Raw genomic sequence first — 27026 nt, 5'->3', positions numbered from 1 at the left:
TACATAGAGAAACCCTGTCTCAAAAAAAAAAACAAAAACAACAAACACACAGAAAGTCCTGAGTTCAATCCCTGTCACTTGTATGAACTGGGAATAACAATACAAATCTGTAATCTCAGCGTCTGGGAGGATGGAATTAGGAGGACCAGAAGTTCAAGGTCATCCTTCACTACTTAGAGGGTTCAATGCCATCTTGGGTTACTGGGTTACCTTGTCTGGGTTCCTGGGCTACCTCTTTTTTTTTTTTTTTTTTTTTTTTTTTTTTTTTTTAAGGGATGCAGGGTCGTCGTTCTATCATGTAACTCTGGCTGTCCTGGAACTCACTCTGTAGACCAGGCTGGCCTTGAACTCCCAGAGATCCAACTGCCTCTGAAGTGCAGGGATTAAAGCTGTGCACAACCACGCACCGAATGTTGGGGTGGAGGCCGGAGGTCAACACACATCAATTTTGTTGTTTTGCCTCAGTCACTGTCCACCTTAATCATCCCGACAATAGCTTTGACTACACCTGGAATTTGACTGGTTGGCAACTGAGCCCCAGAGCTGTGGGATTACAGCTACTAATGCTGAGGCTTTCTGCTGGGTGCAGGGGATGGAACTCAGATTCTCATGCTTATTCAGCAACCTCCTACATGAGACATCTCCCCAACAACTTTTTTGTTTTCTTGAGACAGGCTTCTCTGTAGTCCAGGCTAGGATTTAAACTACAAACCCTGGGTAGTGACAAAATTCTGTAATTCCAGCACTCAGAAAACTGTGTCGGGGGGGATTGCCAAAAGTTAAAGGTCAGGGTGGAGAGGACTTGTTTGTAGAGTAGCCTACCATGAAGGAAGCCCTGGGTTTGATCCAAGCACCAAATAATCTCTTCGATCCAAATAATCTGGGTGCAGGGTGCCTGCAATCCCAGCAAGTATGGGAGTGAAAGCTAGAGGATTAGCCTGAGCTACTATAGGGGCCACTGTCAGGGGGGGGGGAGGGAGAGGGGGAGAGGGAGAGAGAGGGAGGGAGGGGGAGGGGGGAGAGGGAGGAAGGGGGAGGAGGAGAGGGAGAGAGGGAGGGAGAGAGGGAGGAAGGGGGAGGAGGAGAGGGAGGGAGGGAGGGAGAGAGGGAGGGAGAGAGGGAGGAAGGGGGAGGAGGAGAGGGAGGGAGGGAGGGAGGGAGGGGGAGAGGGGGGAGAGAGAGGGAGAGGGAGAGGGGGAGAGAGAGGGAGAGAGAGAGAGAGAGAGAAGAGAAGAAAAAGCCAGGCGGTGGTGGCGGTGGTGGCGCAGGCCTTTAATCCCAGCACTAGGGAGGCAGAGGCAGGAGGATCCTTGGGAGTTGGAGGCCAGCCTGGTCTAGAGTGAGTTCCAGGATAGACAGATACACACACAATGTTTATACACCTATATATACACACAAAATACAAGGCCATTTTGGGCTACATAGTAAACCTTGTTTTAAAAAAAAAATAAGAAAAAGAACACACAAAAAGAAATATCCGAAATATCCACTAAACAAATATATCATCTCTCCGAACAATGTGACCTCCAAGAAGGAGAAGACTATTTTGTCACGTGTTGTGTCCTTAGAGTCCAAACAGTGGCTAGAACATAGAAGAAACTTGGGAAAGAACTTATCCATTAAATAGAATATAAACACAACGAGCCCGTTCAGGCAGGTACTTTTTAACAGGCTGCGGAAGGATATCGTTCTTAAGCTTTACGTTGACGCATGCGTACAAGGTCCGGGAAGTGTAAGGAAAAAGGGGTGGAGCATCGGTAAGTGTCTCGCGGGCATAGGCGGTTGGATAGAGCGCGAGGTGGAGGCCTGAGCACACATGCGCAGTACGGTGGCCAGGTCTCGGCTGCTCGGGCATTTAAGGATTCTGACGGCGGAGTCTTGGCTTTGCGCGTGCGCAGTAGCCGCGGTAGGGCCCGGCCCGCACTATGGATTTCTTTTGATTTGTGCAGCACATGCGCAGTGCGAACGGCGGAGGGATTCGAGGCCGGATCCACTCCCCGTTCTGCTCGCGAGCTGAGGCCGCGCGGGCTGTGAGGGACGTCGTGCTTAGCGCGCGCGGCGCGGACCTCTGAAGCCAGCTGACGCGGACGCCGCCGAAGTGGAAGCCAGAGCGGGAGTTTTTGTTGGCGAGCGGCGGCCGCGAGGCCTGAGACTAACGTCAGGCCGAGGAGAGCGCCGCGCGGTGAGTGAGTGAATGAGTGGCTTAACGGGGTTCGGGGCCGCTACCCACAAGCCATTGCGGGTCCCCGAACCCTTTGCCCGCGCCTGAGGCCCGCTTCCCGACTCAACTCCCCCACATCCTTTACCCAGAGTCCCCTGGGCGCTCCAGCCCTCGTTCCCTCAGCATCCCCCCCCCCCCACCTCTCGCGGTCCCCTACCCACAGGCCCTTGCGTTTTTGTATGTTGCCTCTTTTCCTCGCTTTTTTTTTTTTTTTTGTCGCATCCTGGACCTCTACCCATAATTCCTTTCGCCTCTGGGATCCTAGGTATTTTACGCAGATCCCCTGGCTTGATCTTTATGGAGTACCTTGAGACCCCTACCTCATAGTCTTCCCCAAGGTAGGAAGCCAGCAACCACCAGAACGTGGTGCTTCAGGTCCCTGGGCCCCACACCTGCTCCTTTTCCTCCTTGTTTTCTGTCTTTTGTTTCTCAGCTCCTGCCAAGGCCTTCCTTTCTCATGCAGATGTCTTCCACCCGCTTGCTCGGGATAGCTGCATCCTCAAGACCTCTCTACTGTCTGATTGGTTTTGAGTGAAGGGGTCCTGGAGGGAACCTGTGCTCAAGTACCCTAATGTAAGGTTTCTGGTCTCAGGTTTGGCAAGATGACACAGTTTCTGCCTCCCAACCTTCTGGCCCTCTTTGCCCCTCGAGACCCCATCCCGTACCTGCCACCCCTAGAAAAGCTGCCACATGAAAAACATCATAACCAACCTTATTGTGGCATTGCACCGTACATCCGAGAATTTGAGGTGAGTACTCAGACATGGGGCACACTAGGGGTGCTTGGGTTCTGGGTGGGCGCAGGTGCACGTCCGAGTTCATCTTTTAAGCATTTTTAGTTGTATGGTTTTTTGATTTTGCTTTTCTTGATCTTGTTTTCTGCTCAAAGTTTTTAATTGCGCTTGTATATGTTGTATATATGTGTATATGTGTGGATGTGGATGTGCAAACCTGTGAACATCGGGGACAACTTCCAAGCCTCTCTTTCCACCTTGGGGGTCCAGGAGCTCAAGCTGAGTTTGTTAGGTTTGGTGGCAAGTGCCTTAACCTGCAGAACCATCGTGCTAGCCCCTTTTTGTGAGTTTTGAGACAGGGTTTTGCTATGTAGCCCAGAGTGGCCTTGATATTGTGGCAGTCCTACTTAGGTTCCCAAATGCTGCAATTAATGGGTGTGCACGTCCAGGACCGGCTAATTTCCTTGTTTTTGTTTTGTTTTTGTTTTTGTTTTTGTTTTTTTAAAGATTCATTTTGGATGTAAAATAAGTGAAAAAAATTAGTGAAAAGAAATACATATACGTACAAAAATTTTTAAAAGTTTTATGTGTATGGATATTTTGCCTGCATGTACCACATGCATGCTGCTTGCTTGGTGCCATGATTTCCTTGGAATTGGAGGTACAGATAGTTGTGAGCTGCCATGTAGGTGTTGGGAATTCAACCCAGGCCCTCTGGAGGATCAGCCAGTGCTTTTAACTGCTGAGCCATTCCTCTGTATCCTAATTTCTTGTTTTAAGTAGGGTTAAGAATATCTTTTGGTGGGGTGGGGGGGTGGGGTGGCGCACGCCTTTAGTCCCAGCACTCGGGAGGCAGAGCCAGGTGGATCTCTGTGAGTTCTAGGCCAGCCTGGTCTACAGAGCGAGATCCAGGACATGCACCAAAACAACAGAGAAACCCTGTCTTAAGAAAAAAAAGAAAGAAAGAATGTCTTTTGTAGGGCTCTGGTAGTCCTTCACCCATGTGATTGATCATGTTTGTTAGATTGGCAAATGTGTCTTTTGTGGTTTTTGTTTTTCAAGCTACGGTTTCTCTGTGTAGCTTTGCGCCTTTCCTGGCGCAAAACTCTGTAGTCCAGGCTGGCCTCGACTCACATAGATCTGCCTGCCTCTGCCTCCCCCAGTGCTGGGATTAAAGGCGTGCGCCACCACCGCCTGGCTTGTTTTTATTTTAAGCTTACAGAGATGCGTCTGCTTTGCTCTGTGCTCTCAAGTACAGGGACTAAAGGCTTGTGTCTGGGTTGGTTGTTTGGAGACAGTTTTTCATGGAATCCTGGCTGGTCTTGATTTCCCTTTGTCACTAAGGCTGGCCTTGAACTCATAGTCCTCTGCTTCCTACTCAGAGTGCCAAAATAACAGGCATGTGCCACCAACCCAGAGAGCATGTTAATGCATTGGTTAGGTTATCCTTTAGCAAGAGGTGGCTGTAAGATGAGACTAGTGGAGAGCTGAGTCACAGAGTTTGTGTTCAAGGACATAAGGCAGGTTAGTAAATGTCAAATTTGTCGCTGTAGTTACTGTTTTTTATGACATTAAGAGGACAGTGTTGGACGGGGAGATGACTTAGGGGGTAAATGTGCTCGCTACCAAGAACCTGAGTTCTGTTCCTGGGATCCACAGTGTGGAAGGAAAGGCTACACTCTAGCATGCTGTTCTCTGACCTCTACTTCCTCATCTGAATAAATAAAGGTAAATGTAGAATTTTTGAAAGAGGATAGTGTTTACTAAGGCTGAGCAGTGTGTCCTGCAGTGCTTAAGACTGGCAACTTGGGGTTTGGGCTCTGTACTTGCTAGGTATGTATGACTAAATCTGAATCATTTGAGCTTTTGGGTGTCATTTCTTTTATTCAGAAAATTTGTTATGCCCACCATTGGAGCAGACCTAAGAAATGCTGCCAAGTAACCAGAAGTATTAGAAGAAACATTCTGCCATTGAGTAGGAATGCCAGAATTTAATAGATAACAGGTGATCTGCCTGCCTGCCTTGGTCAACCTGCACTTGGGAAATGTTACTAGCCAATAAACTGAGTTTAATGGGTTCAGCTCAGTGGTGTTCTTTCTGCAGGTCATGTGCCAGTTTGTATTTAATGAGAGGCTGGTAAGGATCTCCAGATCTATGACGTCACAGGCTGTCTTGCTTTGGAGGTTTGCCCTGTCCACTGTTGTTTCGGACCTATCTTCTATCACTGGCATTCAGGGGGGAGTTGCAGAGTCCCTGGCTTTGGAAGCCATGTAACTTTGGTACTGTGCTTTACAGCTGTGCCACCTACGTCATAATCTCATGGAAAACAAATGTCTAATAGTCATTTGTCAGTGTAGATGCTTTTTTGTTTTGTTTTATTTTTTGAGTCAGGGTTTCTCTGTAGTCTTAGCTGTCCTGGAACTCACTGTGTAGATCAGGCTGGCCTCGAACTCACAGAGATCCGCCCATGCACCCCCTCCACACCCCACTCTCACCCCCATGATTGATGCTTTTGCTAAATATAAGAGAATTGTTTCTGTGTTTTGTTTAAAAGGATCTTCAAAACTGAGACTTTTTTTTTTTCTATTAATTATGCCTAGTAGACATAAAGTTACTTGGGCTCTCTTGGAGCTCACTTTGTAGACTAGGCTGGCCTTGAATCAGTGCTGGGATTAAAGGCTTACACCACCACCACCACCACCACCACCACCACCCAGTGGAGATTTTTACATTGTCCTACTACAAACTTGCAGTAGTCTGGTCAGCACTGGTCCATGGAGCATAACTCATTGGACCACATTCACCCTGTGTCTTCTGTTTATACGGAACTATTGGCCTTGTGTGTGGGAAGGAACTGAGAGTCTTTTCCTTGGTGGTGTGCTTTGCTGTTTTCCATCACCTCTCTTGTTCTAGGACCCTCGAGATGCGCCTCCTCCAACAAGGGCAGAAACCCGAGAAGAACGCATGGAAAGAAAGGTATGTTGTTTTACCTCTAAGTCTTGTGCTTTTTTGAGACAGGGTTTCTCTGTGTATCCCTGGTTGTCCTGGAACTTGCTCTGTAGACCAGGCTGGACTCTGACTCACAGACAATCCACTTGCCTCTGTCTCCTGAGTGCTGGGATTAAAGGTGTTCACCACCACCACCACCTAGCACCTCTTAGTCTTAATGTACTTTTAGCTACTTTTTTTCCAGATGGTCTTTGCCATCCAAGTATCTCTGCTTGCACTTACTCTACTTCTTTCTAATTGCAGAGACGGGAAAAGATTGAACGGCGACAACAGGAAGTGGAGACAGAGCTGAAAATGTGTAAGCTTCTCTCTCCTAGCAATCTTTCCCTCCAGTCTCATTTTGCTCTTCTTCCTAGGTCACACCTGGGCCACTATTCTCTTGGGAGCCTGAGAAAGCAGAATTGGTTTACTTTCCTAGCAAACACTTGCCAAGCACAGGACTTGGATTAGGCTTTCTTTTTTAAGTTCTAGTATGTTTTATTGTTTTATATGTATGAGTGTTTTGCCTATCTGCATGTAGGAGACTAGAAGAGGGCATAGGATTCCTTGGAACTGGAGTTGGACAGTTAGGAGCTGCTGTGTGGGTGCTAGGAATCAAACACCAGCCCCTGGAAGAGCAATCAGTCCTCTTACTTAGTTGCTGAGCCATCTCTCCAGCTCCAGTTGGTTTAGTCTTTAACAGATAGGGATACCCCAGTTACTTGCCCTTCCCTGTAAGGGACCACATTCTACTGTGTCTCCAAGATAAGGCATAAGGCAATCTGGCTAGTTGGTCTTGGCTCTATCCCTAGTTTCCGGAACCTGGAAATGGAAGTGCTTCACCATCTAGGTCGGGAGGATTAAGTAGTGCTTGGTAACCAGACTCACAAAATGGTCAGATCTCAGTGTTCAATAGGTAAAGACCCGTCAGAGAATGAGGTTTATCTCCCATCTATTTTCTGCAGCCTTAGTGAATCATTTCTTTCTAAACTGTATTCTAGAACTTGTGGATTTTCTCAAGTGCACACAACTAAGATAGTGCCTGGAGCTCTGGTTCTCATACTGTACCTAGCTAGATGTTCTTTCTTAAGTATGTCACACTCCATGTTCAAGCCACAGAATCGCCTCCTCCTCCCAATTCCTGTGGGATTCTGCTTTCCCCGAGACATGGCTTCCAGATGTTGGTGCTCAGTTTGTTTTTAGTGCCTGTGTTAGGGTTCTCTAAAGGAACAGAATTGATAAAATAGGGGGAAGTGTGTGTGTGTGTGTGTGTGTGTGTGTGTGTGTGTGTGTGTGTGTTTATGTGGATGTGTGAGAGAGATTGATTGGAGTGGCTGTCTCTCAACAGAAAGGCTAAGAGTCAGCTAATTGTTCAGTCCACAAAGCTGGATGTCGCCGGGCGGTGGTGGCGCATGCCTTTAAGATCCCAGCACTTGGGAGGCAGAGGCAGGCAGATCTCTGTGAGTTTGAGGCCAGCCTGGGCTACAGAGCGACAGGCTCTAAAGCTACACAGAGAAACCCTGTCTGGAAAAAAAACAAAAAAACAAAAAAGCAAAGCTGGATGTCTCAGCTGGTCTTTATTTTAGGTTGGAATTCTGAAGAAGTAGGTTCTAATACCAGTGAAAGAATGGCTCAACAGCAGGATGGATGGACTTGGCAGGGAGTGCCAAAGACAGGCAGGTAAAGAGCTTCATTCAGGTTTTCTGTTGGCTGCCAACAGAAGGTGTGGCCCAGATTTAAGTTGGATCTTCTCATCTCAAATGATTCAATCCAGAAATCCCTATGGGCATGCCCAACTACTTGGGTCTTAGTTGATTCCAGATGTGATAAAGTTTAGAACTAAGATTAGCTAGCACAACACCAATACAACTTCCCCAGCTTGTCACCAAGTCTTTAAACTTTAAACAAAACTAGATGTTCCATGTCCACCAGTAGCACTCAGGTCCCGCTTGGCTTGGACAGTGCTGTAACAGTGTCTTGTTTACTTGTCTCCCCTAGCTAAGATCCTCTATAGGGCTTTGTAAAGACAAGCACTCATCTCTCTCCTGCTGCCCTCAGCATAAAGCCCAGTTCTTTTCCTGCCTGTCTAGGTATGCTTTGCACCAGGTGGAGAATGTGAGAGAGTGTAGAACAGACTTGTGACTTGGTTTCTTAAAAACAAACAAAACAAAACAACAACAAAAAAACTGACAAGGAAAGGTTGGAAGCAGTCTGTAGGGGGACCATGAAGTAAGAGGTCAAAAGACTCATCAACAAAGCAAGACTTGGAACTTAGTTGATCACAGTTTAAATGTGTTGTATATACAAGTGTCATTCTGAAACAGCCCCAGATGAAGGATTTTAAATGAGGGATTGTAGATAAGTTTAGACGTTAGTAATGTTAATAATGGTACTATGGTTACAATTTATTTAAAAAGTATTGAAGATCAGCATAGCAAGCTGAGGTGTGACTGAAATTCTCAAATTGGTGTAAGGGAATGTAGAGATCAATCAAGTTAGGCCCCATGTTGGTAATTGAAGCAAGTTCAAGGATGCACATTGTACTGTCCAAAATAGAACAGGCAGGATTGATCAGGCAGAGTAGGGTCTCTGCTTGTCCTCACTAACTGTAGAAGCTTGCTTTGCTCTGTCAAAATCAAGGAGACTGTCTCTTGGCTGCGCACTTGTATTCCTTCACGTTATGGACTCCCGATGATATCTACGTGCAGCAGGAATGGTTATTCCAGTTTTTATTTATTTATTTATTTATTTATTTTTATTATCATTTTGGTTTTTCGAGACAGGGTTTCTCTGTGTAGTTTTGGTGCCTGTCCTAGATCTTGCTCTGTGTACCAGGCTGGCCTTGAACTCACACACATCCACCTGGCTCTGCCTCCTGAGTGCTGGGATTAAAGTCATGTGCCACCACCGCCAGGCAGGTTATTCCCTTTTTTTTTTTTTTTTTAAAGATTTATTTATTTATTATGTATACAGTGTTCTGTTTGCATGTATCCCTGCAGGCCAGAAGAGGGAGCCAGATCTCATTACAGATGGTTGTGAGCCACCATGTGGGTGCTGGAAATTGAACTCAGGACCTCTGGAAGAACAGTCAGTGTTCTTAACCTCTGAGCCATCTCTCTAGCCCCCAGTTATTTCCATTTTAAAGATGAAAAAGTAGTGGCTTGTCAAGGGGGAGTTTTGATGTTTCACGTCAACAACCTGAAAGCCTAGTGAAGTTTTCTAGCTTTCAGGCTTCTTGTGGGCCCGTTCCTCTTAGGGTCCTGACCAGTGAGTGCAGAGAGGTGCAGCTGAGTTACAGACCAGCATGCCACACGTGCACACTTAGTAGTAGGCACTGGCTATTGCTTTCTGTTTTTCAGGTAATGTATTCCTTCAGAAAGGAATATTGGTGGTGGTGGCATAGGTTTCTGCCTTTAGTCCCTCATCAGCCTTATGGTAAGCAAGAACTATAGGCATCTCGAGTAGAGATGTTTCCCTCTTTTGTATGCTGAGCACTTCCTAGCTGCCCTTCAGCCAAGTTTAACTCTCATTTGGCTTCCATCCACACTGTGGCAGCACTGGACAGGTAATACTCATGCACCCTACACCTAGTGTTTGGGAGATAGGTACCCACTTTTACCTTGGCACCTTTGAGCATGTTGTCTCAGCAGCCTGTTTATGGGGTGCTATGCTCCACTGAACCCAAGGCTCTGTGCGTGTACTCTCCTAACTTTATTTTTCTGATCTATATACCCATGAGAGGTGTCCTCCCTCCCATTTATCTATTTATTTACTTATTTTCCTTTTGAGACAGGATTTCTCTGTATAGCCTTGGCTGTTCTAGAACTCTGTAGACCAGGCTGGCCTTGAGTTCAAGAGATCCACCTGCCTTGAATGCTGGGGTTAAGGGGATGTGCTATCAGTGGATAACTGTTCCAGCCCCTTTGTTTTTCTTAGTTCCTTTTGCCTCAAAAAGTGAAATTTAAAGAGAAAGAAAGTGAGATATGATATCTGTCCATTGACTCCTTTCTCTTCACTCCTCGCACCTCCAGATTCTTAGCACCCTGGGATTGAGCCCTGGCTAAGACCAGGTAGCAGGGCAGCTCCTGGGATGAAGTTGTAACTTTGAGGCGCATCTCTGGAGTGGAGATGTAGTTGAAAGCCTTAATGGCTTGAGTCCTCTTCTGTCACCATATTAACAGCTATGCCCTTAGGATCAAAAGGACCACCACCATGGCTGATTATTTGGATTTATATTTCGTGTTGGTGGGAAGGTCACAACTGATAACTGAAAGAGACTTGCTAAGTATCAATGCCTGTGACCTGTCAAAAATAATAATTACAATCTGAAACAAGGACAGTCAGTCTGAACTGGTTAAGAATACTTGTAGGCTACCAATGGAAGACAGAAGTATCCCTGCTTTCTTGCTGAAAGGTCTTATGCATGCCAGGTATTCTTCCAAATTGCCTAGGCTGGCCTCAAAATCTCAGCAATCACTTTTTTCCCCCTTAAACTCTGTTTCTATCTCTTCTATGATCTCTTTACTTACTGTGCAGCTGCATATTAAGGAGAGTATGAAGTGAGAGCTGGAACAGCCAGTGAGAGGGACACAGAAAGTTCAGCACAGATGTTTAGCTTCCAGCACCCCCAACACTAATTCACTCATTGGAGTTAATTAATAGTTTTCCGTTTTTTGTTTTTTAGATTTACTTATTATAGATAGTGTTCTGCCTGCATGTGTGCCTGCATGCCAGAAGAGGGCACCAGATCTCATTACAGATGGTTGTGAACCACCTTGTGGTTTCTGGGAATTGAACTCAGGACCTCTGGAAGAGCAGCCAGTGCTCTCAACCTCTGAGCCATCTCTCTAATCCCATTTGTTTGTTTGTTTTGTTTTGTTTTTTGAGGCAGGGTTTCTCTGTGTAACAGCCCTGGCTGACCTGGAACTCAATTTGTAGACCAGACTGGCCTCAAACTCACAGAGATCCACCTGCCTCCCCAGTGCTGGGATTAAAGGCGTGTGCCACTGCTGCCCGTCCATGTGCACACCTTTGATCCCAGCACTCGGGAGGCAGAGAAAGGTGGATCTCTGAGTTCGAGGCGAGCCTGGTCTACAGAGTGAGATCCAGGACAGGCACCAAAACTATACAGAGAAACCCTGTCTCGAAAAACAAAACAAACAAAAGGGCATGTATCACCACCCAGCAAGTGGTTAATAGATTCTTGGTCTTTTTCTGAAGACTTAATCCTTGGAGGCCAAATGGGAGGTAGTTATCTATGCCACTTGATCCTTGTGATTTTCTTCAGCAGTAGCCCAGGGTCTCTGCCAAAGGTTGTAGGATATAGAGGAGAAAAACCTGTCCTGAACTGTCTTACTTTCTTTTTGAGACAGTCTCACTGTGTAGCCTGGCTGGCCTGGAACTCATTATGAAGACCAGACTGAGTTCTGTTTGCTTCTGCCCCCTCAGTGCTGGGATTTACTCATGGGCCATCACACCCAGTTTATCTGGTTGCCTAGTCTTAGATCTGAGACTCTTTGGTATCATGCTTTCCCCTGGCTGTGTTGAATTCTGTCCAATGAGTGGCAGGACTGTATATATATATATATATATATATATATATATATATATATATATATATATATATATATATATATATATATATATATATATATATACTTACGGAACAAGATAGCTGAGTCTCCCTCCAGAGAGGTCCCATGGATTCAGTTACTGCTCAGCTCACTTTGTACTGGGAATGGCTGGCCAAAGTCCATAGTTCTGAAATGCCACCATTTTGGTGTGTCACATCCTATCTCTCTAATGTAATTTTCACCCTAGCAGCCTGTTGTCCTCATCTGTCAATTACTCTAGAGAAGGCTTTAGTGAAACCACACCTGAAAGAGGGCATGTAATCAAGCTTGCTAAGTCACTGAGCTTTTCTTAGGTTCCATCTTCCTGTCCTCAGCTTCTGTCCATTGTTCTTCTACCCAAGAATGTGGGCTCTGTCTACTTAAAAGATTCTCTCCTCCTTGTACAGGGGACCCTCACAATGATCCCAATGCTCAAGGTGATGCCTTCAAGACTCTGTTCGTAGCTAGAGTGGTAAGTACCCAACTCCTGGCTTGGGAACCCTAGGCTGCTGAGAACTTGGGTCTAGTCCTGGGCTAGTTAAGGACTTTGGAGCTGTGTGCTTCTCCATCTAACCCAGCTTTGTCTCTTACAGAACTATGACACAACAGAGTCTAAGCTTCGGAGAGAGTTTGAGGTGTATGGACCCATCAAAAGAGTAAGTAGGTTGGGGTAGAGGGTTGAGTTGAGGGTTTTTGGAAGAGGGAACAGTAGCCTGAAGTGAGGAAGAATGCTGGGTTTCCAGCCTGGGAATGATTCGCATCTTTTCAGGGCCTGGGTTCATTTCCTTTAGTGTAGCTTTAATGTCAGAAGTAACATTGGGCCGGGGTGGTGGTGGCACACACCTTTAATCCCAGCACTCAGGAAGCAGAGTCTGATGGATTTCTGAATTCTAGGACAGCCAGGGCTACAGAACTAGTTCTAGGACAGCCAGGGCTACCCAGGAAACCCTGTCTTGGACCCCCCCCCCAAAAAAAAAAGGGGTAACATTGGAAATGGTGAGTCCTTGTGGATTTATACACAGATTGGCAAACTTCACCTTGCTGCAAGTTGGTATATGGGTGAGGAGGCAGGCCCACTTAGGTTATAGGTTGAGTCTAGGTGGGTGGGTGGGTGGTTTGTTCGTTTGTTTTCTGATTTGTTTTTGAGGCAGTTTCATGAATCCAAAGCTGGCCTCAAACTTACTATAAAGCTTTGGATGTTCTTGAACTTCCAGTCCTCTTGTCTTTGCTGTCCAAGACCATTAGGTATTTCTCTTCTGCCCCTAGGACTAGAGCTTAAGCTCCGGGCAGCAGTATATATGGTAAACAAGCATTGTACCTGAAACTATATCCCCAGCCCTTGTATAAGCTGAGTGCTGGGAACCAAATCCAGGTTCTCTACAAGAGCAGCAAGTGCCCTGGTTAACCATTGAGCCATTTCTGCTATTACTTTGTTTTATTTTTTTTCAAGACAGGGTTTCTCTGTGTTGCTCTAGCTGTCCTGGAACTCACTCTGTGGACCAGGCTGGCCTCAAACTCAGATCACCTGTTTCTGCCTCACAAATTCTGGGGTTAAAGGTGTACACCACCACCACCACCACCACCACCACGTATATTCACATGAGTGCAGTGCCCTTGGAGGCCAGAAGGACATTGGATCTCCTGGATTTGGAATTTCATATGGTTGTGAGCTGCCGTGTAATTGTTAGGAACTGAACTTGGGTCCTCCGCATTCCATTATTACATTGCGGAGAAAGGGCTGGTATGTGTGGAGATCAAAGAACAACTTATAAGACCTATTTTCTCCTGGAGATCAACTCAGCCAGCTCACTTACTGGCTCTTAATCTTTAAGATTGTCCCACATAGTCCAGGCTTGGCACTGATGAGTTCATTATGCAGATAGAGAATGACTTTAAATTTTGGTTCTCCTGTCTACCTCCAAAGTGCTGGGATTACAGGTGTGTACCACCACTTTTTTTTTTTTTGATGCATTGTAGTCTACCAACTAAGCTACATCACCAGACCCTCCAGATTTGTTTGTTTAGTTGTTTAGTGTCTCACTAGATATGGTAGCACATGCTTCTAATCCCAGCAGTGGGTTAGGCAGAGGCAGGTGGATCTCTGACTTCAAGGACAGCCAGGGCTCTGTTATATAGAGAAACCCTGTCTCGAAAACAAACAGGAAAGACAAGAGTCTCACTCTATCACAAACAGGCCTTATTATTACTAGTTTTTAGATTTACTTATATGTATTTTGCCTGCATATGTGTATATTAAGTGTACACAGTACCTTTGCTTTGGAATTGTAGTTAGAAATAGTTGTTAGTTGTTCTGTGAGTACTGGGAATGAAACCTGAGTTTCTAAATGCTCTAAACCACTGAGGGGCCATTTGTCCAGCCCGTCCCAGCTTCCGTTTTATTTTGAAATGTCTTGCTATGTTGTCTAAACTGGCCTTGAACTTGCTGTGTAGCTAAGGGAGACTTGTTAATTTCCATATAGTTTGCAGATGTTATTGCTACAAGGCAGTTAGGTACTTATTACGGTTGTGTTACGTGGCCCTCAGTCTGGGGTGTCTGCTGCCTGACCCTTAGCTGGAAACATGCTGCCAGATGTAGTGCCACACACCTTTAATTCCAGCACTTGGGGGGGTGTGTATGTGCATATACTCTCAGCTGATGTGTCTCTTGAGTTCTAGGTCAGCTTGATCTACCTACCAAGTTTAGGCTAGCCAAGGTTAGTGAAACCTGTCTTTAAAAAAGAGCGAGCATTCATGCAGGAGAAATAGTCAGAAGGGAACTAGGGAGAAACACACTAATTGCTTATCTAGTACCAATTGGTCAGCCCTGAAAACATATACATGCAGCAGGTATATATGGACTGAGCAGGTTATATTTAGAGATACACAAACACGTCTATATATGTGTCAACATTAACAATAGGCCATAAGGGCTAGAGAGATGGCTCAGTGGTTAAGAGTACTGGCTACCCTTCGGAGATCCTGTGCTCAATTCCCGGAAAACACGTGGTGGCTCACAGTCACCTTATAATGGGATCAGTCTCAAAAAATTAATTAAATAGAAAGTATTGGACAGAAGAAAAAGAAAGAAAACATGCTGACTTGAAGCATGGTGGCTCATAACTGTAATCCCAGCCCTAGGGAGACTGAGTCAGTAAAGTTGTCTTAAGGTTAAGACTAGCCTGGGCTACAGAGTGAGGTCTGTAGTAAAAAACAAGAAAGATAGGTGCTGTGCTAAGTTTTTATACCAAAACTCACTTAACTGCTTTGTGCCTTATTTTCTTCTGCTGGGAGACAAAGTAAGACCTGGCGCTCATGATGGACACAAGCTGCTTAGCCCAGGATGGGCCCTGTGGCCCGTCCCTGATTCCTGGGTCTCAGGAACTGGTTCTCTCCCTCAGCCCTACCCCCCTTGAGGCCTGATGGAACCATGTCAGCTTGGAATCTCAGTTGACTTTTGAAGATTGCAGGTTGTAGAGTTAAAGTCTTTAGTATTCCTGAGCAAGCTTAGGACCGTATCTATCCATGTGTGGGCAGGTAGTGATGTGAATGGAGGACCAGTCATCCCTTGGGAACCTGCTCAAATCCTATTATTTCCCAGAAGTCTTATCTGTTTTGCCCCACCCCCTGTACCTCCAAGCATTCCTATCTGGATGCTGGTTCTCTGTACTCAAGCCTCCTGTGTCACTGGCATGTGGAGAGAGAGCCCATAAGCTTTGCCTGACTTTTCCTGGCCTTTACAGTGTGGCCATGTGCTCCCTCATCCCTGTTCTGTCCTGCAGAGGCCTCTTAAGTGCTCTGGGTCCTCTAGCCTCCCCACCTTCTCATATGTTTGGCTCTGTCTGCACAGGCCTCTTGCCATGTTTGCAGGCAGACTCCTCCCCAGTTCTACATCGATTATCCACAGTGGCCCTTTTTTATGCTCAGCACATTGTTTATTTCTCACACTTGGCTGGCTTTGGGGGCACTTGGCTCAATGCCCGTTTGCCTTTGGCCTCATCTGAGGATCTCCACCATCAGAATGTCCAGTTTCCATAGAGTTGTAGCCACAGCTTTCTCCAGCCTGCTTTGTGGGACCCTCTGCCTCTCACGTGCTGCTTCTATGCCCTTTGCTTTCCACTTTACTCAGGCTCTCACTGGAGTGAGAGTCCCTTGGGACGCTTGAAGGACAAATCTGTTACTGGTGTGTTTCCCAGCCCAAAGCCTGTGGAATAAGTTGTGTTGTGGGGTGGGTGGGGCAGCCCTGTAACTTGTGGAGCTCACTGCCTTCTGCCTGCCCTGCAGATCCACATGGTATACAGCAAGCGCTCTGGAAAACCCCGTGGTTATGCCTTCATTGAGTATGAACATGAACGAGACATGCACTGTGAGTACCTGTGCCTTTGCCTTGCCTTCTGACCCTCTCACCTCTGCTTCCCGGCCTCTCCCCGTCGTCTGTTCCCTCCCCTGCCATACCTGACTTTAGCATTGTCTCTTCTCCCTCTGTTTCTGATATATCTTTTTTTTTTATATATATATACACGTGTTTTTTAAAAATCAAAAACCAAATCCCCCACAACGTGTGTGTGAGCCCAGGGAGGTAAGTGTCACACGTTGAACCTCGGGCCAGGAGGGCACTGGGTGAGGTATGGGGCCACCTGGAGGTGGGGGGAGGTGTCGGATTTGGGGAGCTTCTCCCCATTAGGCCCCCAACTCGGGCCGCCAGGTTGCAGTGAGAGCTGGCCTTTGAACCAGTCCTCTCCCCCAGTAGAACTGTGCTGGGCCACCCGACCCTCCACCTCCCCAACCCCAGCCCCCACCTAGTTCTCGTCAAGCAGTGATCTGGTGGGCATGTTTAGCACCCACCTCCACAGCTACAAAGCCCCATTGAGGCTGCGCGGCGTCCACTTGGGCAGGGCTGGGTGGGTGGGGGTGGGCAGGGCTGCGGCGTGTCCAGGGGCCGCCGTATTAATTGACTGTTCTTATTGTCACTGCAGCCACCACGCAGCTGGCTTGCAGCTGATGCTTACGCTCCCCTTACAACACCTCAGTGTATGGTTGGTATAAGGGTTTGTATCATGGGTAAGATCACAGCACCGCACACCAGCCCAGCTTAGCCAGGCAGCTTAGGAACAGTGAGGCTTCCCTTCCCTCCCTAGTTACCCTTCAGTCTCCCTTCACCCACAGCCCTTTCCTCATTTGGGTGCCCTCTACCCCTCTTGCTCCCACCCACATGCTCTCTGGTAATCTCACTGATCCCAAGGGGAAGGGTGGACCTCGGTGGGAGAGGCACTGACCTCCGTCCATAGTCGGGCTCCACCCAGCCCCTGACACCTGGGGCCAAGTTGGCAATCCTAAAGTTGGGTGTTCTGGGGCCAGGGCTCTGTATGGAGCCCTTCAGCCTGACCCTCCCTACCCTATGACTTCTGTGGGGTTGTCACCATAGTGGTCTTGGAGAGACTTTGGTTTCTAGTTTGGGGTTCTCTATCCCTTCTCTCTTCCTTGGCATGGTGGGAGCCTCCTGAGAAGGCAACTGTGATGCCCAGTGCCTGAGCTCCCCAAAATGCATGGATTGGGGTTCAGGGTATGGGAGGGGTGGAACAGGTTTCCAACAACTGAAGGTGTGGTAGTTTTTACTAAACCTGTACTGAGGCGGAAGAGAGGGAAAGAGAGAGAAGCCTAGACTGACACAATTACATGGTCTTCTTGCTGTTCTCTGGGTTGGGCCTCTCCCGGGGTTTGGGATGGGGAACCTGAGCCGGGTTCCTGTACTTGACTGACCTCAGTTCTCAAGTTCCCTCCCCTCTCACTCTGCTCTGGGGTTAGGGGCCAATTGGCCCCTCCTGGAGCATGAGAAGCATCCTGTTTCCTGGATCCCAGGTGTTACCCTGTGTGCCAGCCTCAGCTGCTGCCACTAGTGGGAGGGCATGTGGAATTGGAGGTGGAAGAGCCTGATCCCAGTACTGAGAGTTGGGCCTGTGCCTAGTGGAGCATGACTGTTTCAGGTAGTGGTGAGGTGGTAGGTGCTTTGAGGCCTTGAGGCCTGATGTTTAAGGTCAAGCAGGATAGACCAAGGGCTTCAGCCCAGGCTCAAGTCATTCCTCTGTGAGGCTCTGAGGCCCCTTTAATTCCTTCATCCACCTGTCTCTAGGTGATGTAGGAAATGTAGTCTCTCTCAGGGCTACCTTCCCTGTAGCTTTAGTTACCCCAATGGTGGTGGGTGTGGGGTCTGTGTGAGTGCTCAGGTAAGCTTGGGGTCTCCAGGTAAGCAGTCCCATGTCCCACCCCCACCCCACCCCCGGGAAGCCCGCCTCCTCGCCAGGCCCCCAGGAGTTGCCGAGCCCCCCCCATCCCGCTCGGTTTGGACACCCGCAAGGCCGGCATCGGTAAATGGCACCTTTTTCTCTTCCTCTGGTTGTTATTGGGGGGGAGCGGGCTGGGGTTGGGCAGGGTATTGTGGTTGGTGAGCATAGTCCCTTAGGCCAGGGCTGGGACCTGGACAGGGACTTTTTGGCCTTCTTAACAGCCCTGCCTGATCACAGGCCTGGACTCTGGGGCCTCCCCACTCTGTCCTATGCTCCTCAACTTCCCTGAGCTCAGGCTGGGCTGCATGCCCTACTGGCCATTGAGCTTGGCCTGGAGGACAGAGCTGGCCAGGCTAGGTGGTGGCAGGGTCAGTCTGCTCAGGTAAGGCAGGGATTTTGAGTAGCACGGCACATGTACCTCTGGGCCCAGCCAGGGTCCTTGGAGGCCCCTGGGGAGCTCAGCACCCACCTCTATCCCTGCCAGTTCTTAAGGTCTCCACTCCTGTTCATTTCTGTTCTGATGTCTTATCTTGCACTGACCTCCCTATGAAAACACAGAAAAAAAAAAAGAAAAAAAAAAACTGGTGTGGTCTGGGTGTGGAGGGGCCCAGTGGGCCTCCTGCCTCAGCATGGTGTCTAGGGTGCATGCCTGGGTGTGGAGGGGCCTAGCCAGCCTCCTGCCCAGCATGGTATCTAGGGTGCATGCCTGGGTGTGGAGGAGCCCTCCCCACAGCAGAGGCCAGCATTCAGCTAACCTCCAGTTTCTTTGCAGCAACTTTGGCCACCCTTGGCAGGAGGGGGCTGCTCCATCATGTGGGAGCTGGGGGTGGCCAGGGTGAATGTTTTGCCCCCCAATGATAATTGGGGGTGCCAAAAAGGAATCAGGGATTGGATGGAGCAGGCCCTTCAGGGTGGGAAGAGGGCTGTCTGGCTGTTGGTTGCCTGGCTGACTGGTGGGAGTGTGAGTGTATGTGTGCAGATGGGGTTTGAGGGGCAGGGATGCTGTTGCATGGATCCTTGTCTGACTAGAGCACCTTCTGGGGACCCCCCTCCCCCACATCTGTTGCAGCCGCTTACAAGCACGCAGATGGCAAGAAGATTGATGGCAGGAGGGTCCTTGTGGATGTGGAGAGGGGCCGGACTGTGAAGGGCTGGAGGCCCCGGCGTCTAGGTGAGTCCATTCTGCCCTCCGGGTGCTGGCCTGTGTGTGTAGATGATTCTGCCTTCAGTCTCCCCAACCCACATACTGCTTGTTCCCTCCATTTCCAGCTGTCTTCTCTCATCATCTTCATGGCTTTAGACACAGACACCTACACCTGCTGGTGCGCAAGCAGACTCTGGTCTTTGCTAGATGTATAGAGTGTCCTGCCTGCGTGTATGCAGGAAAGGAGGGGTCAACTGATGCAGGGCTCTTGTCTCAGTCCCAGGCCCGTGTATCAATGGATTCTCACCAAGAGGATCTTGAGAGATTGTGCTTCTGTCTCTGTGGACAAGTGTCAGTCTCTGCTGTTTGTCCATCTAATGACTCAGTATTAGGCTCCACCTAGATTGCAGGTCTTGTATGCCAGGTGTCACTCTGTCTCGGGCAGCATTACCTGGCTTTGCTTTCACCTGAGCATTTGTGCTGAGTTGACCTAGCACCCCAACCTCTAGGAGCCTCCAGTTCTTGCTGTGCTGGGAGATTCCTGAAATCTCAGAAACAAGCTATTTGTCTTGGTGTGCAGACTTGTTGCTAATGTGATAGTATGGGTTTTTCTTCACACACACAGGCAGACGTGTAGCCTGTGTAAAGTTTTGTACAGCTGTTTTCCACATGCAGTACATAGAAGTATTTTTATTACTCGGGTGTAGTTCTGAGACAGGGTCTCAACAGTGAAGCTCAGGGTGGCCTCAGGCTCATGTGATCCTCCTGTCTCAATCTTTTGCGTGTTGAAATTACATACCTAGCTTTATTTATTTATTCATTCATTTATTTATTATGTATACAGTGTTCTGCCTGCATGTATGCCTGCAGGCCAGAAGAGGGCACCAGATCTCACTACAGATGGTTGTGAGCCACCATGTGGTTGCTGGGAATTGAACTCAGAACCTCTGGAGGGACAGTCAGTGCTCTTAACCTCTGAGCCATCTCTCCAGCCCCACCTAGCTTTTTTTTTTTTTTTTTTTTTTTTTTTTTTTTTTTTAAGAATGGGATGTTTGTTGAACTCAGTTTCTGGGGTTTCAGTACATGGCCTAACTATCTCTGTTGCTTTTGGACTTGCGGCGAGTCAGACATGAAGAGTGCTATTTATTTACCTCATGTGTGCAGGAAGCAAGTGTATTTCTTGTATTGATGGCACAGCCCATTGTTTAAGTTGTGATCCAGCAGCTGGGAGTCTGCGTCCTGTGTTGTAGTAGTCCAACCTGCTACCTATTCCTCAACTCAGCCTGCCATGTGACTGACTTCTATTTTCTCTTGTGCTCAGTGTGAATCTCAACCTCACTTCTCTGGACCCTCTTTAGATGGCTGGTGCAGAAAACCACAGGCACATGGGATTCCCAGCCATGAGTCTTCCTTGCCAAGTCACTGGGAGCAAGTGGCTCATTAGTGGGTCCCCATTTGAAAAATAAGATTGCCGGGGCTGGAGGGATGGCTCAGTGGTTAAGAGCACCAACTGCTCTTCCAGAGGTCCTGAGTTCAATTCCCAGCAACCACATGGTGGCTCACAACCACTTGTAATGAGATCTGGTGCCCACTTCTGGCTTGCAGGGACACATGCAGACAGAATACTGTGTACATAATAAATAAGTAAAATAAATCAATCTTTTTTAAAAAAAAGAAAAATATAAGATTGCCACCTGCTCCTTAGTGCTATTGGTCAGGTACATACCACCTTTCTAGACCTGGTATTAAATCTGCAAGTTCAGCAGAGTTCCTCTTTTTGTTGCATATCAGGATCTGAAGGGGTGTAGTCGTGGTGTCCTCACACAGTTAGTGAGCTTGAAACCTGCTTAACAGGTACTGGGAGCCTATGACAGTTCAGGGGAGTGGCATTGTGTGTTGAGCAGGGCAGGTTCTGAGTTGGTGATTAGGCTGACAGGGAAGTAGAAGGTACAGAGACAAGGGAAGCAAGCTTACTTCAGGGAAGATAAATGTAAAGTTTATGGCTGTTACGGGAAGCAAGAGGGTAGTTGAGAAGGCTGGAAATAAAGGGTCCCCTGGGAAGCTGGGCGTGGCAGGTTTTCTAGCTTTTCTCTTCTGAGAACAAGGTCCCCCTGTATAACTTTGGCTGGCCTAGACTGGCCTCACAGTCATCAGATCTCCCTGCCCCTGTCTTCCTGAGTATGGGATTAAAGGATGTAACACCATGCCTCGCTTCTTTCAGCTTTTCTGTGGGTTCACACTTTGGACTTTGTGCACAAAAATACAAGTTGCTGGTGTGCTAGCCTAGAGTCTCAGGTCTCAGATGAGGTGGCTAGCTTGGGAAACCTAGTTTCTTCTTAGCGTGTCCCTGCGCTCTAGCACCTTGTTAAAGCCTTGCATGAAAAACAGGCTCTTCTGTGACAGGGGAACATGGGGTGATTGGCATGGATTGTGCACCATAGCTGCCAGTAGAGGTATTTGGTTTTTGCCAGCGTTCCCACTGACCCTGTGTTCCTTTGCTTGACCCATAGGAGGTGGCCTTGGTGGGACCAGAAGAGGTGGGGCAGATGTGAACATCAGGCATTCAGGCCGTGATGACACTTCCCGATATGATGAGAGGTAAGGTTGGGCACCTGGTTTCTTGGGACAAGGCAGTCATGGGGTGCCCTGCCACATGCTGCTAATCTCATGTAGGCCGGGCCCCTCCCCACTTCCACACAGGGACCGGGACCGGGACCGCGAGCGGGAGCGCAGAGAAAGAAGCCGGGAGAGAGACAAGGAGAGAGAACGGAGACGCTCCCGCTCTCGGGACCGGAGGAGACGCTCCCGGAGTCGAGACAAGGACGAGCGGCGTCGGTCCAGAGAGAGAAGCAAGGACAAGGACCGAGACCGAAAGCGACGGAGCAGTCGCAGCCGAGAGCGAGCACGCCGGGAGCGGGAACGAAAAGAGGAGCTTCGAGGTGGTGGAGGTGGCGGTGGTGGCGGTGGTGGTGGCGGCAGTGGCGGTGGCGGCGGCGACATGGCTGAACCCTCTGAGGCTGGTGATGCAGTTCCTGATGATGGGCCTCCTGGAGAGCTTGGCCCTGATGGCCCTGATGGCCCAGAGGAGAAGGGCCGGGATCGAGACCGGGAGCGTCGTAGGAGCCACCGGAGTGAGAGGGAACGTCGAAGGGATCGAGACCGGGATCGGGATCGAGAGCACAAACGGGGGGAGCGGGGCAGTGAGCGGGGCAGGGATGAGGCTCGGGGTGGGGGTGGCAGTGGTCAGGACAATGGGCTGGAAGGTCTAGGTAGTGATGGTCGAGACATGTACATGGAGGCAGAGGGTGGTGATGGGTACATGGCCCCAGAGAATGGATATCTGATGGAGGCAGCTCCCGAATGAAGAGGCCGCCTGTGTTGTGGACATGCTCCTACTTTGCTGTCTGCCTTCTTAGCCTTTCCACCATGGCTTGTCCTCTGAGGGTAGAGGGTTGTTTTTTTGTTTTGTTTTGTTTTGTTCTGGTCCCTTGGATTTAAAAATAAAATTAATTTCCTGTTGATAGTGGGCCCCTGGTGTCTTACTGCACTTGTTCCCTTCCCAAAAGGTTGTCACTTTATATCGTCCAGCCCCACTTGGTGTACTGATTATGGTGCACATGTTAGGACCTGAAGTAAAGGCTGTGCTCCGTGCCACCAGGGCTGCTTAACAGGTGAGGTAGGGAAGCCCTTGCCCTCTGAACAAGTGAGAGAGCAGTAGGCCAAGAGGTAGGATGGGAGAGACCTGTGGTCAGGAAGATGCCTGGTCATAAAGTTGGCTAATGAAATAGCCATCAACAGTTGAGGTGTCCACACATTTCTGCATGGAAGACTAAGTGGGAGAGCTTTGAGTCTGGTGAGCCCTGAGGAAGCAGTGGCTAGCCTGGCGCAGTCCTGAAGAAAGGCTGAAGCCAGTCTCATTTAGACCTGATTGACAGGACTCCAGTCTACATATAACCGAGAACACCACCAGATAGCTGTCCTGAAAGGAAGCGACTCAGATTCCTGTGGCTTTTTCTCCATGTTGTAGCTAAGTTTGGCTAAGAGTGCCTCATTGTAGAATGTTTAGGGCAGCACAAACTTGAGAAAGGCATTGGAGGATACCAGTGGAGACATAGCCTCCTTTAGCCACCTTTCTTAAGGAATTGATAAGGCTTGAGTATAATATGGCCTTCACAGGCTCATGTCACATGGAACATTTGTCTCCAACTGCTGGTGTGATTTGGGAGATTTTGTGGGTTTTAAGACGTAGGACCCAGTTAGAGGAAATAGATCAGTAGGGATAGGTTTTGGGGATGTTGTGCTCTGCTTCCTGGTGAAGATGAGATGAGAACACCTGCCTCAGGCTTTTGTCACGTGTGTGGGGACAAGTGATTAGACCTCTGAAATGGTAAATGAGCGTGAGTCCATCCTCAAGTTGTGTATGCCAAGTGCTATGTAAATAGATACATCTTTTTCCTTCTGGGGAGATGAGAACTACAACTGGGTTTCTGCTTGGTGAACAGATTTATTGCGATTTCTTACAGGAGTATGAGAAGTGCCCTTCCCAAAAGATTTTTTGCAGTTGTTGACTCTGAGTTGAGGGTGTGGTGACATTCCTATTTGGGGATGTCAAGAGTTTGTGGCCCCCCCCCCCCCCCAGCTATCACTGTATTGTATTTGTGGAACATCATTTTGTTTGCCTTCAAAATGGGTGCTTATTGTTCTTACTGGTGGGAAACAGCCACTATATCCACAGTAGTGGAGGTTAAACTTCTGTAACTTGACCAGGAAGCCTGTGTCCACCCCTGAGCTGCTCAGTATGGTAATGAGAGCCCCTGGAATCTCATCATGTTGAAGCGTGAGATTTCAGCAACCACGCTGTTCTAATGGAGTGCCTCCTACCTCACGCCATGACAGCTGGCCACTAGGAGAAAGACTAGGCTAGAAATACAAAATCAAGGATTTAGACCATCAGTATTCTACAGCTACTTGAAATTTCCTAGGCTTGCTAGGAAGAGGACTTAGGGGTTACCAAGGAGGATAGTAGGTAGAAGATGAGGGCCGTTGAGGTGAAGCTAAAGCAGACGAAGGAAAGTAAAGATTAGCAAATCTGAGGTGGACAATTTAAATTGTTTTTGTTTTTATGGCAGGCTCTGTAGCCCTGTCGTGGAACTCACTATGTAGACCAGGCTGGCCTCACAGATCTACCTGCCTCTGCTTCTACCACCTGAGTGCTGGAATTAAAGTCATTGATAAATATTTTGAATCCCCGGTTGTGGGTCTCTGGCGATGCAGTAAGCCAAATTAGTAAGACCAGGTTTAATCCAACCAAAGCAGTCCTGGGTGATCTGGGGGGGTAGGGGTGGGAAGAGGAGAAGTCAAGTCACTGTTCCCAAGGAGGGGGCCTCAAATACCCGTGTATGTGTGATCTTTGAGCAGCTCCAGGGGAGGGTCCACTACTTGGCAGGCTTTCTGAGGGTGGGGCCTGGAGAGGGAGGAAATTGAAGTTCCCAGCTAAACAGTCGAGTTCCTCCCCTCCCCCCTCCCCCCTCTCTCCTGAGGTCTGCAGGCAGACCTCTGAGTTAGGTGCCACTCTGGTCTCTATAGTGAGCTCCAAGACAGCCAGGGCTACACAGAAAAACCCTGTTGGGGGTGGGAAGTGGTAATTTAGTAGATGGATTTAGGGTTAGTTTAGATTGTCATGGACACTGACAATGCTAGGAAGGATGGACAAACTTAATGAAAATTCCTCTTGGTTTAGGAATTGACTGGTGAAGGGTTTAAAAAAATCAGTTCAAATGGAAGCAGAGGGGCATCCCAGGATGGCAGTTTCTAGAGCAGTAGGTCCTGACTGGCAAGAAAACTGAAATTTCCACCTTTGGGAATTATAAAAAGAAAATTAGGGGGCTGGAGAGATGGCTTAGCGGGTGGGCACTGGCTGCTCTTCCTGAGTTCAATTCCCAGCACCCACGTGGTGGCTCACAGCCATCTGTAATGAGGTCTGGCGCCCTCTTCTGGGGTGAAGGAATACATGCAAGTAGAACATAATGAATAATAAATAATAAATCTTTTTTAAAAAATTAAAGCCAGTTGTAGTATGAGGAGTTCAAAGCCAGCTGGGACAAGCAAGTTCTGCCTTGGGGGAAAAAAAGTCAATACATTTGCTGTTGTATTTGAGACTTGGAAAGAAGTTGAGAATATAGGGGAAAGAATGGAAGTTTGTAAAAACCACCAGCAAAGCAAGGACCTCCTGAAATAGCATCTCAAAACCTAGCTTGAGTCCCACAGTAAGGATGTCACAGGCAGACATCAGGTAAACACATGGATTAAACAGAAGCTGTCACCAAGAGGGCATTGATCTCCATATGTGCTGTGTTGTGCCACATACACAAAGTCAAAAAGTGTAAGTTCACAAGCGGGAAGGTAGTAAACAAATGTTCGTGTGATACCAATATCTAGGCCAATAAACAGAAGCAGTATCTGGGCTTGCTTCCAGAGGAGCCAAAGGGGGGGTGTTTATACCCACACCACCCTTTTTTGAGATAGGGTCTCATTGTATACTTCTGCTTGGTTTGGAACTTAATATATAGGCCAGGTTGGCCTCTACCTCCCTAGTTCTGAGATTACAGATGTGTGCTACTAAACACAGTTGATGGGGTGCTTGGGATTTTGGAACCCACGGCTTTGTGCATTCTTGGCAAGCTCTCTACCAACTGAGCTACATCCCTAGCTCCATTGTTCACGGTTTTAAAAAATACTTTAAATTATGTGTGTTCTTTCCTGTGTGTACATGAGTGCAGGTGCCCTGAGAGATCAGAGATGTCAGATCCCCCAGATCTGGAGTTAGAGGTGATTGTGAGTCACCTGATGTGGGAACCCAACGAGGGTTCTTAGCAAGAGCAGAACACTAGTCAACCTCCATCCCTGTTACCAGAGATTTTAAGGCAAAAGCCCCAGCACTATCAGCCCCAACAGGCTAGGCACCACCTGCTTGTAAAGAGCAGAGGGATTTCTTCACAGCACACTGGGAAGAGGAACAGGGGATCCAGTGACTCCATGTCTGTCTTTTGGAGCGCAGCGCTGAAATGAGGTTTATTGTTACAGGGTAAGCAATGTGTGGTTAAGCAGTCCTGGCCAAGGTGTATTCTAGTTCATAATAAACTCATTGTCTTGGCCCCAGTCTGCCCTTCGAAGTGTCCTGATAATGTGTTCATTTCATGGTTGAGAGTGGAACCTGCCATCAGGGGTCACTTCCCTAGCTGAGGGGTGGTCTGTTTAGTTTGGTTTTGCTTGTCCCTGGTACTCAAGGTGGCTCACGAGGTTAAGGACAATACTCTACCTCAGCTAAAGACAGGAAGGCAGAAGCTAAGCTCCATAAAAGCTGAAGCAGGTACCTGGTTGTTTGGTTCAGGTTGCTGCTTTTGAAGCCAGGCATGGTGGGGGAAAGCCTTAAATCCCTGCTCTTGGAAGGCTGAGGTAGGAGGCCGAGGTCAAGGCCATGTTAGGCTATCTGATGAAATGCGTGGTTAAGGAAAGGCACAGGCACAATGATGTTTTGTTGTTGTTGGGTTTTTTGTTGGTTTTGTTTTTGGAGAGATGGTTTCTCTGTGTAGTTTTGGTGCCTGTCCTGGATCTCCCTCTGTAGACCAGGCTGGCCTCGAATTCACAGAGACCCGCCTGGCTCTGCCTCCCGAGTGCTGGGATTAAAGGTGTGCAACATCACCGCCTGCCACAGTGATGTTTTATCATCGACACTGCTACTGTTGAGAGGACTGTGGTGGAGAGCCAGAGAAGCCTGCTCCCACTCTGCCCTTGAACACAGCCTCTTCTGACCCCACATCCCCACCCAGCTAAACCAGAATCCTGTAACCCAACAACCACCAACAGCATTCCCTAGCACTGACCACTCTTTAAAACAGAGCTCTTGTGCCTCCCCACCTAGCTTTCCTCCTAGCTCCCCTGTTCTTGGTTTCCTTGTTCCTGCACTCCTGTCCCCTTGGTTTAACAGCAGCATCTTCTGACCTCCAGTTCGGTCTGGCCTCCCTTCAGACATCACAGGCTCAAGT

General features: G+C 48.2%; 1 protein-coding gene across 4 annotated transcripts; it reads left to right on the top strand.

Annotated features, from left to right (window-relative positions):
• Positions 1-1964: 1964 nt before the first annotated feature.
• Snrnp70 (small nuclear ribonucleoprotein U1 subunit 70) lies at positions 1965-22502 on the top strand. Of its 4 annotated transcripts, XM_059279020.1 has the most exons (11): positions 2859-2970; positions 4846-4960; positions 5060-5139; positions 5870-5932; positions 6209-6263; positions 11964-12028; positions 12150-12212; positions 15838-15919; positions 18907-19008; positions 21492-21579; positions 21655-22502. In XM_059279020.1, the coding sequence occupies exons 4-11, from the start codon at positions 5921-5923 to the stop codon at positions 22343-22345; spliced, it is 1158 nt and encodes a 385-aa protein (XP_059135003.1). In that variant the 5' UTR covers positions 2859-2970; positions 4846-4960; positions 5060-5139; positions 5870-5920; the 3' UTR covers positions 22346-22502. The 4 variants fall into 4 exon arrangements, with proteins under 4 accessions (XP_059134991.1, XP_059134996.1, XP_059135003.1 ...); XM_059279008.1 differs by lacking the exons at positions 4846-4960; positions 5060-5139 and adding an exon at positions 1965-2182 and having other exon boundaries at positions 2814-2970; XM_059279013.1 differs by lacking the exons at positions 4846-4960; positions 5060-5139 and adding an exon at positions 2441-2559 and having other exon boundaries at positions 2814-2970.
• Positions 22503-27026: the final 4524 nt, after the last annotated feature.

This window comes from Peromyscus eremicus, chromosome 1 (genome assembly GCF_949786415.1).
Source record: "Peromyscus eremicus chromosome 1, PerEre_H2_v1, whole genome shotgun sequence".
Classification (NCBI taxonomy): Eukaryota; Metazoa; Chordata; class Mammalia; order Rodentia; family Cricetidae; genus Peromyscus; species Peromyscus eremicus.
This window is presented reverse-complemented; position numbering and strand designations above follow the sequence as displayed.

Bases quoted from the DNA above. Each gene is read 5' to 3' on its own strand.
- Snrnp70 (XM_059279008.1), top strand. From the start codon at position 2,824: ATGACACAGTTTCTGCCTCCCAACCTTCTGGCCCTCTTTGCCCCTCGA. The intron at 2,971-5,869 runs GTGAGTACTCAG...CTCTTGTTCTAG, and splicing joins CGTACATCCGAGAATTTGAG to GACCCTCGAGATGCGCCTCC. The intron at 6,264-11,963 runs GTAAGCTTCTCT...CTCCTTGTACAG, and splicing joins GGAGACAGAGCTGAAAATGT to GGGACCCTCACAATGATCCC.